The 13,105-nt window shown below is 43.4% G+C and overlaps 1 protein-coding gene across 2 annotated transcripts; it reads left to right on the forward strand.

Moving 5' to 3' along the window:
- The first annotated feature begins 3,553 nt into the window (after positions 1 to 3,553).
- LOC146609726 (tyrosyl-DNA phosphodiesterase 2-like) lies at positions 3,554 to 6,941 on the forward strand. Of its 2 annotated transcripts, none has more exons than XM_085345895.1 (6): positions 3,554 to 3,732; positions 3,820 to 3,981; positions 4,113 to 4,204; positions 4,887 to 5,005; positions 5,085 to 5,255; positions 5,342 to 6,941. In XM_085345895.1, the coding sequence occupies exons 1-6, from the start codon at positions 3,680 to 3,682 to the stop codon at positions 5,621 to 5,623; spliced, it is 879 nt and encodes a 292-aa protein (XP_085202021.1). In that variant the 5' UTR covers positions 3,554 to 3,679; the 3' UTR covers positions 5,624 to 6,941. The 2 variants fall into 2 exon arrangements, with proteins under 2 accessions (XP_085202021.1, XP_085202022.1); XM_085345896.1 differs by having other exon boundaries at positions 3,680 to 3,732; positions 3,795 to 3,981.
- Positions 6,942 to 13,105: the final 6,164 nt, after the last annotated feature.

Consider the following 13,105-nt stretch of genomic DNA (forward strand, 5'->3'; position numbering starts at 1 on the left):
TCAACAGCTAGATGCAGTACTATCCATCCACTCTCTTCTGTGTATCCAATTCAGGGGCTGGAGCCTGTTCCAGCTGTTCTAGGGCAGTGATTTTGTGTTTATTATGTAAGTCTTTACTTACTTACTTACCTCCAGCCCAAGAACACGGAATACGGGGGCTCCCCAAGGATGTGTGTTGAGCTCCCTTCTCTTCACTCTGCTGACCCACGACGAGATCTACTACAGGGGTGAAGTTAACCATCTGCCAGAGTGGTACAGCAACAACAACCTGTCCCTGAATGTGGAGAAGACCAACAGTGACTCTACTTCCTCTGCAAACTGAGAAGCACAAGAGATTCAACCCCCATTATGAGCACCTTTTACAGAGGCACAGTTGAGAGTATCGTCACCAGCTGCATCACTGTGTGGTATGACTCCTGCATTGGGTTCTGCAGGAAAAAATGACAACGGGTAGTGAGAGCAGCCGAGAGCATTGTGGGGACCTCTCTTGCCTCCCTCCCCAGGAGATCTACTGCACCTGCCTCATCTGGAAGGTCGTCTCCATTACAGGTGACTCCACTCATCCCTTCAACAGCGTCTTCAGTTTGCTGCCATCAGGAAGGATACTGAAGAGCCTCCGGGCCAGAACCAGCAGACTGAGAGACAGCTTCGTCCATCGGGCTGTCAGGATGCTGACCATCTCTGGATCGAGAAGGGGGGCCCAAGGGTACATCTTTCGCCATCCTACAATGCTGTGATTGTAGCCATTCCCCACTTTCTGTGAATGGTACTCATGGCCATTGATCAATAGGCTTTGATTAGTTGTCATTGATCAATGGTCATAAGAATTTGCATACTAACAATCATGGAATTAACCCCCCGGCACATTGTTCATTCAGTGGCGCTAGTTTCCTTCACTATGCAAATGTACTGTTTATATGGTTGGGGAAACCTGCAGTCAGCTGAGACTGAAGAAGTCACTTGGATGAGTGACGAAACGTTTCTCCAACTGAAAATGTCCAGATGAACAGAATCAACCTTTTGGGATTTACTTACCTGGATGATTAAGCACGCATCAAGACGTTATTTTATTAAACATTTTAAAATGTTAGCAGCACAAACAAACATTTTTGCAGCACAAACCAGCACAAACGTTTGACATCCATTTTGTTTGATTCCATTAATATGGGGGGGCTGGTTGACCTCTAGAAATTTTTGTTAATATCTTTAAAATAATAACGGCACAAACAAAAATTTCTGCAGCACAAACCAGCACAAACGTAGCACAAACGTTTGATACCACTTTTGTTGGATTTGGGTAATGTGGGGGGGCTGGTTGACCTTTTGACCTTTACATTTTCATTAATATCTTTAAAACAGAAGCAGCACAAACGAAAATTTTAGCAGCACAAACCAGCACAAACGTAGCACAGTTGATTGACACCCATTTTGTTTGATTTAATTAATGTGGGGGGGCTGGTTGACCTCTGATGACCTCTAGAAATTGTTATTAATATCTTTAAAATGATAGCAGCACAAACGAAAATCTTTGCAGCACAAACCAGCACAAACGTAGCACAAACGTTTGATACCACTTTTGTTGGATTTGGGTAATGTGGGGGGGCTGGTTGACCTTTACATTTTCATTAATATCTTTAAAACAGAAGCAGCACAAACGCTAATTTTACCTGCACAAACCAGCACAAACGTAGCACTAAAAAAGTAGACCATTTTGGCCCGTTTTGGAGCAGTCTGGGGGGATGGTGACCTTTGAATGACCTATAAAATAAAGTTTAATATCTCGGAAACCATAGCAGCACAAACGCTAATTTTACCTGCACAAATCTGCACAAACGTAGCACTAACCGCTCCGCCTATTTGCCTTTACGTTTCAAGTGGGTGGGGGGTCAGCTTCACTCTGCTCATGCTCTGCTGTGTTTTGTTGCCAGTGCATAAAGTGGATGGCATAATAAAGGAGGACTACCTCCAAATACTTCAACTTCACCTCAAATCAACAGCTAGAGGCTTGAAACTTTGACACAGCTGGGTGTTCCAACAGGACAATGACCCCAAACCCATCAAAACTGGTTTTGAATGCATAAAGCAGTCTAACATGGAGCATCTGGACTGGCCTCCCCAAAGCCCCGACCTTAAACCTATTAAAAACTTTTGGTCTATACTTAAAAGCTGAATCTGAGCCACAAAACCAACCAATTTAAATTAACTTTGTTTCCAAGAAGTGTGGTCAAATATCCAGCCAGATTTATGTCAGAAGCTGATCTCTACCAAAAGAGTCTGGCCGAGACTCGCCATCACCAGTGTGTGAATGTGTGTGTGAATGGGTGAATGACTGAATGTAGTGTAAAGCGCTTTGGGGTCCTTAGGGACTAAGTAAAGCGCTATACAAATACATGCCACTTACCATTTAATCAAATATTATATGGGTTATATGTCATCATTGAAGACGCTGATTTCTGTAATAAACGTTTTCAATTTAAAATATGTTATTAAAAGAATATTTTCTAAGTCAGGATAAAAAGGAAAATAATTCTTTGACTTTAAATAGAAGAGATGATAGCAAAATAGGATGTGGATTATTTACTTTTTGGTTGAGAGTCAGTCCACTCGTGACATGGTGAACGGCCTGCAGGCCAGGAAAATCAACCTGCTCTTACTGACATTAGAGGAAATAATATTTGACCATTTTTATTAAGGACAGAAGGGTTTTGTCACTTTTGTAGTAAGAACAGGACCCAACGCAGGACTTTTCCAAAAAGTGACAGTGAATTTATTTACAGTGAAGAAAGGTAAACAACAACGTGGCAATCCCCACACCGTGGCTCCCATGGCGATTTCTCTAAAATCCTTGGCGTGAATCATGAAACTCCAAATCCCAAACTGTACAGTGGCCCCGCTCCTGTGAAACACTCCATTAACAAATCCTGGCAAGACAAGACACACACAAAGTCTTCACTATGAGGCCGGGGATGTACTGCTGAGTAAACTCAACGATCCAGGGTTGCCTGAAGCTCAGCCCCACAGTTAAGAGGGAGACTGCACGTAATGATAATCAGCTGATAAGCAGACACATGGGCGGGGCGACCAGTGAGGGCAGCCAGCTCAAGATAAACCCACGAAATACTGACAAGCCCAAAAAACACATGAACCCTGGGTCTGGCCATGACAGGTTTTCGTCCCAGCTTTGGTTAATATTTATTATATGTTTTAATGCATATATGTAGTTATTTTAAAGCCCAATCTTTTTGGAAAAATTCAGCTCTCATAACTTTGATTTAATTACACACTTTTGAAATCTGTGGTGGTGTTGTATCAAACCTTTTATTTCTTAGTTTTTGCTTTTTTGCTTGCTTGCATTTATATAGTGTGGTACTTACTGAACCTCTGTTGTTGCTTTGTTTGCTTTTCTCTGTTCACTGGCCTTTCTCTGTTTGGGGAAGGAATTATGCAACGCAGAATGGGTTGGGATAGATACAATGGGAGGAGCTAAAACATGTCAACATACTTTGAACCTTAATTGTTTGCAAGCATGGACACAAAAAGTCAAATAAACATACTGAGAAACTGCCTGGGTGCATTTCCAGTAAAGCCATGTTTGTAAAGTTATAGTAAATTATTAGAAAGCATAACCTTCCTGGGACTTTTCCTTCAGAGATCCTTGAGCTAACTTGTTGAAGCAGACATGGAGAGCGACTCTGAAACACACAGTGGTGAAGATACTACTCCAGATGACTGGTAAGTCTGCTGTCTGTTCTCCTATGTATGGTGAAGGTTACCTATGACTCTTTGTATTTTAGCTGACTGACTGTGAAAAACATCCAGGATGGATTTGGCTGTAGACAGTCCTGCTGCCAGTCCTGCTGCTACACAGAAACCCTCAGAAGAAGAGGATTTTAAACTGTCCCTGATCACCTGGAATGTGGACGGGTTTGATTTGGAAAAACGTCCAGAGCGTTCCAGAGGCCTGGTTAAATATTTAAACTTGTAAGTACCTGTTACACTTTTCACACTTTTAGGCATCGTTTGGAGAAAATGTTGTTGGAGATGCAACATTTTCCTAAAGGCTGTACATATGTGACATTTAATATTATTAAAGTAAATCTCTGTAAATACAGACACAACCCTGATGTGGTGTTCCTGCAGGAGCTCGTTCCCCCTTATGTCCAGTTCTTGAAGGAACAGCTCGTCAACTACCTGATGATTGAAGGTACAGTATGTCAGATAGATACAGGTAGGAAAGGCACAGGTATGAATGATCAAATGGTGATTAATGGCTGAATGCAGCTGAGCTGCTTTGCTTTGACTTCATGTAACACATGAAGAGAGCTGTTAAGGACTTTAGTCAATATTAGTAACATCTGCGTTCTTCCTTCACTGTTTTTGAACAAACTCTAAGGGCTTAAGTACACATGAGGTAATCAAGGAGATAGGACACACCAGGGAACAAGGGTGAACAAAATCTGACTAACGAGACAGACTGAACAGCATACACAAGACAAAAAATCCAGGAAGTAACACAAACACTGAGACACAGACTAAGGCGCATGATCTAAAAACTGAGACTGGGAATAAAAAGACATGGAAACACAAAACAGACTGGAGAGGCAAAAGGACAAAACACACAGAGAAAAACATGCGAACAGGACTACAGACATATTAACTAGACAAGACAGGGAACATATGCAGACACAGAGACACAACAGGGAAGGCAGGGATCACTAAGGGAACTAAGATCAACCAGGGAACAGAACTAGAAACATGGATAACAAAACTCAGAAGAGCTAGGAACTAATACTCAAGGAATAAACAAATCATTGACTAAAGATTTGATTTGAAGGGGAACCAAAGCTTAAAAGTCTCCATCTTTCTCTTCCTTTTGTGTTGATCAGGTGGTCGGAATGGTTGCTTCACAGGGATGTTGCTGAAAAAGTCACGAGTCAAACTTGTGGAGAGCGAGATGGTAGCTTATCCCACCACTAAGATGAGGAGGAACCTGCTGGTCGCTCAGGTGTGTGCAAAATCATCTCTGATATTTTTTTTCATCTCCATAAGTGATGCTCAGGAACATTTTCGTTTCCAAAACTCAGGTGATCGTCAACGGTCAGAAGCTGTGCCTGATGACATCCCACTTTGAGAGCTGTAAGGAAAATACTGCAGAGCGTCTGAAACAGCTGCATGTGGTGAAGCGGAGGTTGAAACATGCACCTGATGATGTCACCGTTGTGTTTGGGGGAGACACAAACCTGAGGGATGCGGAGGTCAGACGCTGCTCCTTCCACTCACATACAGCCAGTAAACTTGTAACAAGAAATCACAGTAACTCTTTTCTCTGGACCCGTCTCAGGTGACCAAGGTGGGCCTGCCTGCAACTGTCTGTGATGTGTGGGAGCGACTGGGCAAACAGGAGCACTGCCGCTACACGTGGGACACCTCTGCCAACAACAACAAAACGTTTCCCTTTGTCGCTCGCTGCCGCTTTGACAGAATCTACCTCCGCCCGGCCATCAAACGTGGAATCCCACGTCTGGCCCCTGATCACATGGCCTTGGTGGGGCTGGAGAAGCTGGACTGTGGACGCTACACTAGTGATCACTGGGGAATCTACTGCACCTTCTCAGCTGAATAGAACTACACAAAACAACCAAAACCATGACAGTTAAGCATTTTATTTTAGATCAGCCTCTCTTTAAATGACTGTAACACTATGCAGGAAGATGTTCTTATTGCCTGTAAATGATTCACCTTAATTTAATCAGTTTTATCCTCTAATGTGTGTCTGCTTAAGTGTTTTATGTGGTTAAAATGACAAATTAAAATATGAAAAGTACTAATGAATTATAATGTCTTTGTTTTGATGTACACTTACATTGATGGATGAAAAGTCCAAACAGAAGTCTGACAGCTCTTCAGCTTTTAACCTTGTTACATGATCTTCCTCAGTGGATGGAGTTGGGACTGAAAAACACCACACACAGCATGAGAAACCCTACTGTGATGTTACTCTGTGTGTAATACACGCATCAGGCCACCAGAGAGCAGTACACAGTTGAATAGCAACTGTGTCAACAGTGACTTACAGGACTGAAAGCATTGTTATGGGAAGCCGTAATGGTGAGTCCAGTTTTAACCACTACACACATATGATGGGGGTAGGGGGACTCTCTCTCTTGTTCACCACACTCCAGGATACGACGACAAGGAGAAACCTCAACCTGCATGCAAGGAGGGCAAGGGTCACTGGGAGAAGCCACAAGGAAACTCTTGAGAAGTCAACTAAGTAAAGAGCCAGGGTTTCACTAACCAAGTAGTTCAACATTCCAGCAATGAGAGAATGTCCATCCATGCCTTAAGTAGGAGCCGTGATTGCTCATCTTCCACAAGTGGGAAACCAGTTTTTCAACCTTGCTCTGGTTCACTCCCACATTCCTGCACACTGCCTTCCACTAAGTCTGCACAAACAACTCTCAATTAATGTGAATATCTAACTTTTCTACTTGTTTTATACTTGAGCAATGCAATTAACCATTAAAGGGATCTAAAACTGGTTACAGTCCCCATACCCCATACCATATATATCACATATTAGCTGTAAATAAAAAGTAATTTACAGCAGATTAAAAGTGAACAGTCACCTTTTGGTCTACACCTCTGTTTCAGGTTAACTCATTATATTTGTTAAAATATTCCACTCTGCGAGTTCCAGATGTTGCATCTGCAGATTCGTCATTTTCACTGAACGGTCGTCTCTGTTGGCCAGTGTGCTGTTTAGTCAGGCTGTTTGCTCCTGACTAAACTGTGACTATCACCAGTTTAAATGGGCGTGTTTCCTAAATCAGCTGACGGAGCGAACGTATGGAAGTAAATCTTTCATCTGTAAATCTTACAATAAAATCTGTTGAGCTGATAGTGGAGAAACTATCCACTCGTGCTTTATTTTATAAAGCTGTCATTCAGGCAGCTGAATCTAACCATTAGATTCAGGCACAGAGAATCTAATGAAATAATAATCAAGCAGTCTATTCATGTTTAGATTTGCATAACACAGTTTTAGTTTTTTATTCTTTCAGCTGTAGTACGGATACTATTTAATGGCCTGAGAGCAAGCAAACAATTAATGCAACAACATGATTCAAATGTAGGCTTAGTCTACCTGCAATTAAATTGGTTGGTTTTGTGGCTCATATTAAGCTTTTAAGTATAGACCAAAAGTTTTTAATAGGGTTGATGTCGGGGCTTTGGGGAGGCCAGTCCAGATGCTCCATGTTAGACTGCTTTATGCATTCAAAACCAGTTTTGATGCGTTTGGGGTCATTGTCCTGTTGGAACGCCCAGCTGTGTCAAAGTTTCAAGCCTCTAGCTGTTGATTTGAGGTGAAGTTGAAGTATTTGGAGGTAGTCCTCCTTTATTATGCCATCCACTTTATGCACTGGCAACAAAACACAGCAGAGCACGATGCTACCACCACCATGCTTGACAGTGCACAGACACTTCTGCGTTCAGTAGTACTTTATTTCCAACTGTGCTTTTCCCCCTGCTGTTTCTGGCATCTGCCCTGGATGCTGCCACTCCGTCATTCCCATTGTATGTATGTGTGTGTGTGTGTCCCGCTCCTTCTCACTGCAAAACATGAGAATGGGTTCTCTCATCAACACAGTTCTGCACACCTGCTCCTTCCCGCCTTCACGCCGCCCCGTGAGCTCACTGTGTCAGCCCTCCTCTGCAGCAGAGGAAATCAGCCACGACCATCTGCGTCCCCGGCCTGTCCCCAGCCAGATACCAGCAGGTTATCCCAGCATTGGGATCCTTCATGCGGTGAAGCCACTGTAGCGGGGCGTGGTCTGAACAGAGAGTGACTGGGTGCCCCAGGAGGTAGTAACGAAGGGAGTCGACCGCCCACCGGATTGCCAGGCACGTCTTCTCCACAGTGCTGTAGCGGGTCTCCCGCACCCTGAGCTTGCAGCTGACGAGGAGGATGGGACAGTCGGCTCCCCCTACCTGCTGGAACAAAACGGCCCCCAGCCCTCTGTTCGAGGCGTCTGTCCGCGAAATAAATGGGAGGGAGAAGTTAAGTATGAACAACAGTGGGGATCCGTCTTTACCTGCACAAACAATGCCTGGCACTGCTCCATCCACTGGACCAGATCTGGGGCACCTTTTCGGGTGAGATTTGTTGAGGGACTAGTCAGGTCCGTCCAACTGCATACTTCTTCGGGTTGGCCGTGAGCCCCGACTGCCTCAGGGACTTCAGGAGCGCTGCAACCCGCTGCACATGCTCCGCCCAGGCATCGCTGTAGATGATCACGTCATCTAAATAGGTGGCGGCATACGCAGCTTGCGGCCCTAGCACCCGGTCCATAAGGCGGCCATTTTTTCCTTAGACCCCGCAGACAAGGGAATCTGCCAGTAGCCCTTGGTCAAATCCAGCGACATGAAAAAACGAGCAGTGCCTAACCGGTCCAGGAGTGACCCGAGGCATCAAACCATGACACCTCATTCACCTTGCAGTAGTCCACACAGAACCGTATAGACTCATCTTTCTTCACCACAAGAACTACGGGGCTACACCAAGCACTGTGCAACTCTTCTATTACTCCCAGCCTCAGCATATCATTCAATTCCCGCTGAACAATTTGTCGCTTATGCTCCGGGAATGCACCGTCATGCCAGGCTGCATCTCAATATCTTCCGGCACTGGCACGTCTGGCTGCCGCTGCTCACCGATTTATTCTCATTTTTATTTGTTCTAAAGTTATTGACAACAACTTGAACCAAGTTGTAATCCTGTTGTTCTCCCTGTCTCTGCCCCACCCTTTCACTCATTTGAATATATACAGCTCCTTGGATCTACTCCCACCATTATATGTACTGTGTACCGGCCACCTAAGCCAAATAAGGATTTTTTTTAATGACTTTGCTGCTCTTCTTACTCATTTCTCGGTACTTTCCCCAAATTTGATAATTTTTGGTGACTTCAATATCCACATGGACAATGATAAAATCCCTCTTTCCAGAGATTTTATTTCTTGTCTGGAAAGTTTGGAGCTTCTACAATACATAAAATTTTCTACTCATTCTAAAGGTCATATCTTGGATTTGGTCTGCTGTTCTGGCGTTACCCCCACTCACTGTAAAGCCCATTTGTTTCCCCAATCTGATCATAAGTTTATTTCTTTTACTGTAAATACAAAAGCCTACAAAACCTGTACACCCCGTGACATCACATTTAGGAAAATTAGTAATATTAACCCTGCAGATCTTTCATCTGCCATTTATGACTTTCCATTTATTCACAGCTCCTCATCCCCAGATGAACTTGTTTCTCACTATAATGTCGACCTCCATAACCTTCTTAACATATTTGCTCCACTTAAACACCGAACTGTCTCATTTTCCTGTTCAGCACCACGGTTTACTCTTAACCTGCGCCATCTCAAAGCTAAAGGACGCCAACTGGAACGTCTGTTTAAGAAAACTGGATTTACCATACACAAAGAAATTACAAAACCTCCAGACTCATTCCCCTCTCATATGGACTCTGCTGACTTTTGTAACTCTCTTCTATCTTTTTTCACTCATAAAATCACTGATATTCACCAACAACTTAACTTTGTAGGAGCTTCTAACTGTGAAGTAGACTTTCTGTTTTCCTCGCTGTCTTCCTCTCAGTCATTTTCAAGTTTTATTCCATAGCTGTTGTATCAAATCTTATTAAAAAATCTAAATCATCCACTTGTCAGCTCGACCCTCTTCCCTCTGTGTTAGTTAAAGCTTGTCTTCCCTAATTGGCTCCTCTCATAACTAGTATTATCCACTCTTGCCTTAACACTGGAATTTATCCTCCATCCCTAAAAACTGCTTCCGTCATTCCAATTCTCAAAAAGGCTGGTGCAGATCCCAATAATTTTGATCTCCGCCCTATATCAAACCTCCCCTTTATTTTGAAAATCCTTAAGAAAGTTGTTGCCTCCCAGCTTCACTCATACCTCAATGACCATAATCTCTACAAACAATTTCAGTCTGGTTTCCGCCCCAATCATAGTACAGAAACTGCTTTGTTAAGGATTACTAATGATCTTCTGTTGGCAGCTGATTCTGGTCTTTTAACCATTCTCATCCTTCTCGATCTTAGTGCAGCATTTCACACAATTTCTCATATCCTCCTGAGCAGATTAGCATCCATTGGCATTAGTCACACTCCCCTTGCCTGGTTCACCTCATATCTCTCAGACCGCACTCAGTTTATCCAACTTAAATCACACTCTTCACGTCTCTATCCTGTTTCTGCTGGTGTCCCCCAGGGTTCAGTATTAGGGCCTCTTTTATTCATTATCTACATGCTCCCTCTTGGCCAAATATTCCGAAAATATTATATTAATTTTCATTGTTATGCTGATGACACCCAGCTTTACATTTCCTCCAAACCCAATTCATCCCTTCCACCTACCTTCCTCTCTAACTATCTTATGGAGATCAGATCTTGGTTCTTCTCCAATTTTCTCAAACTTAACAGTTTTACTCATTGGCACAGCCTCTACCTTAACCAAATCTCACAGTTTCTCCATTAATATTGAAAATTCCCCCACCCTTCCTTCCCTGCAGGTAAAGAGTTTGGGTGTCATACTTGACAGTACTCTCCCATCTCAGTCTCACATTAATTACATAACCCGGTCTGCATACTTTTACTTACGCAACATTAACCGACTTCGTCCCTTCCTTACTCCCCATGCTGCTGCCATCCTTGTCCATAGTCTTATTACTTCCCAGATCGATTATTGCAACTCCCTCCTATTTGGTCTTTCCAATAAGTCCCTCCATAAACTTCAACTTCTTCAGAATTCTGCAGCTCGGGTCATAACTCGTACTCCCTTAAGAGACCATATTACCCCAATTCTTCAACAGCTTCACTGGTTGCCCACAGAAGCCACGATAAACTTCAAAATCTTAATTCTCATGTTTATCTCTGTGATCTGATTTCATATCACCACTGTTTCCTGCTCTCTCAGATCTTCATCTGCCACTCATCTTGTTGTTCCTTCTGCTCGCCTTATCACTATGGGGCACAGAGTTCCTTCAGCCTTAAGAAATATAGATTCCCTTCCCTTATTTCAGTCACAACAAACTCAAACTCAGAAACTACTTGTTTAAACTGGCTTACTCACTTTAATACAGATTTTACTTGCTGTCAAATCGTGTGTTTGATTTTTTAAATTATTATTATTTGTTGTTTGTGGTTATATTTTGCTGTTTTTTAAAAATATTTTAATGGATTAGAATCTATTTTAATCTACTGCTTTATTGATGTCTTTTTCTCTTTGTAAGGTGGCCTTGGGTTTTAGAAAGGCGCCTTCAAATAAAATGTATTATTATTAATATTATTATTAATATGGTGCTCTATGAGAGACATAAGGCGGCAGGGGGGAGAATACATCAGCAAAGCGCTGTTGCAATGCAGCAACATCCGCTCTCTGGGTCTGTGTGAGATGGTCATTACAATGGAGGGAGGTGGGAATGGTGGAATTTGGCACCTCCGGCCCCAACTCATCTCTCTCCTTAACCAGGCTCACCAGAGCAGCGGTTTCAGCCTCTCTCCAGGCTTTAACACTAGATTTACTAAACCTGCGCAAATTTGCGTGACTTCCCTCAACCCAACACCTACTAGAATTACTGGCTTTTTTATTTTCTGGTGCAAGTCCCGAGGTGTTATTCACCCCTGCTGAGATTTTCACAGGTCGTCAGCTCGTTTCTCCTCCAGCTTTTGTTGTGCAAACCACCCTTGAGGCCTGGCACATTTGCATTTGTTCACTCAGAGTTGCTCAGATCCAAGGCAGGCCAAACCTCTGTGTTACAATCTTCACAAATGTCTGCCGTATCTATACAAAATATCCCACACATTGACTGACCTGTAAATATGAAAGACACACATTCACACCTTCCTTGACTCTCAGCACAGATCTTCCATTGTTCCACTGTGACTGTGTATGTGTAGGAGTGGCATTGCATTACCACAGCACAGTGCTGTGCATAAAAGCAGACCGACCCAGGCGGAAGAATCATTTCTTGTTCGCATTTCTGAGAACGCACATCAGGGTGGCCTCCATATCACTGCCACGCAGGAAGAACCTCTCCGCGCAACAGGCTTTGGCCTTGCTTCAGGAAATGGACGAAGCAGATTCTGATGTAGGAAAGGTTTCATTTGTTTAGCAGGCCACTGATACCTCCTCAGAAGAATCTGAAAAGGAGACGGAACAAGAACCCAACATGCCTCCACGGAAGAGGCCCCATGATACTGGGAAGCCCAGCCAGAGCCAGACGGCAAAAGACGGCACCGTGTGGGTTGAAGAGGACATTGGAATGCCCAGTGCAGTAGCAAATCGGTCGTGCTTCACTGCACAAGCTGGACCCACAAAGTCTGCTAAGGTTTGTCACTGCCATATTACATATGATATTTATATAAACCCATTTAGAGTGAGGTCCATGTAAATTTACCATTCTCTATTTGTTTATCTTCTGACAACGTAAGATTACAAGTGTGCTCCAAAGCTTCCTTTGCCTGTTAGACGTGTGAATGCTGCAGACCATCAGGGAGTGTACGGTCCATCAAGCCCACAGAACAGAGCTGGACTGGAATTTGTCAGTTCATGAACTGATGGTATTCATTTCAATTCTGTTTGTAAGAGCAATCATGTGTCCTGTTGGTGCCATTGTGGATTGCTGGTCATAAAGATTTCTGGTGCCAGTAATCAAAGAGACAATGCCCCGAGATAGATTAATTTCAATTATGCAACAACTTCGATTTGATGACAAGGACACGCGGGCAGAACAGGTGAAAACAGATAAATTTGCGGCGATCTCCGACATCTGGACACGCTTCAACAAGAACTGTGCTAAGAGTTTCACTCCAGGAGAACACATGACCATAGATGAACAGCTGTTCCCTACCAAGGTTCGTTGTCCATTCACACAGTATATCGCAACCAAGCCAGACAAATTTGGGATCAAGTTCTCAATGGCCGTGGACTTGGACATCAAATATGTCTGCAGTGCGTCTCCTTACTTGGGAAAAGACCCCAGTCGTCAGAAGGGAGAGAGGCTGGCAGAGAACGTGGTC

This window comes from Diplotaxodon limnothrissa, linkage group LG22 (assembly GCF_057381915.1).
Source record: "Diplotaxodon limnothrissa isolate DT_005_m linkage group LG22, D_limnothrissa_male_GT1.1, whole genome shotgun sequence".
Lineage (NCBI taxonomy): Eukaryota > Metazoa > Chordata > Actinopteri > Cichliformes > Cichlidae > Diplotaxodon > Diplotaxodon limnothrissa.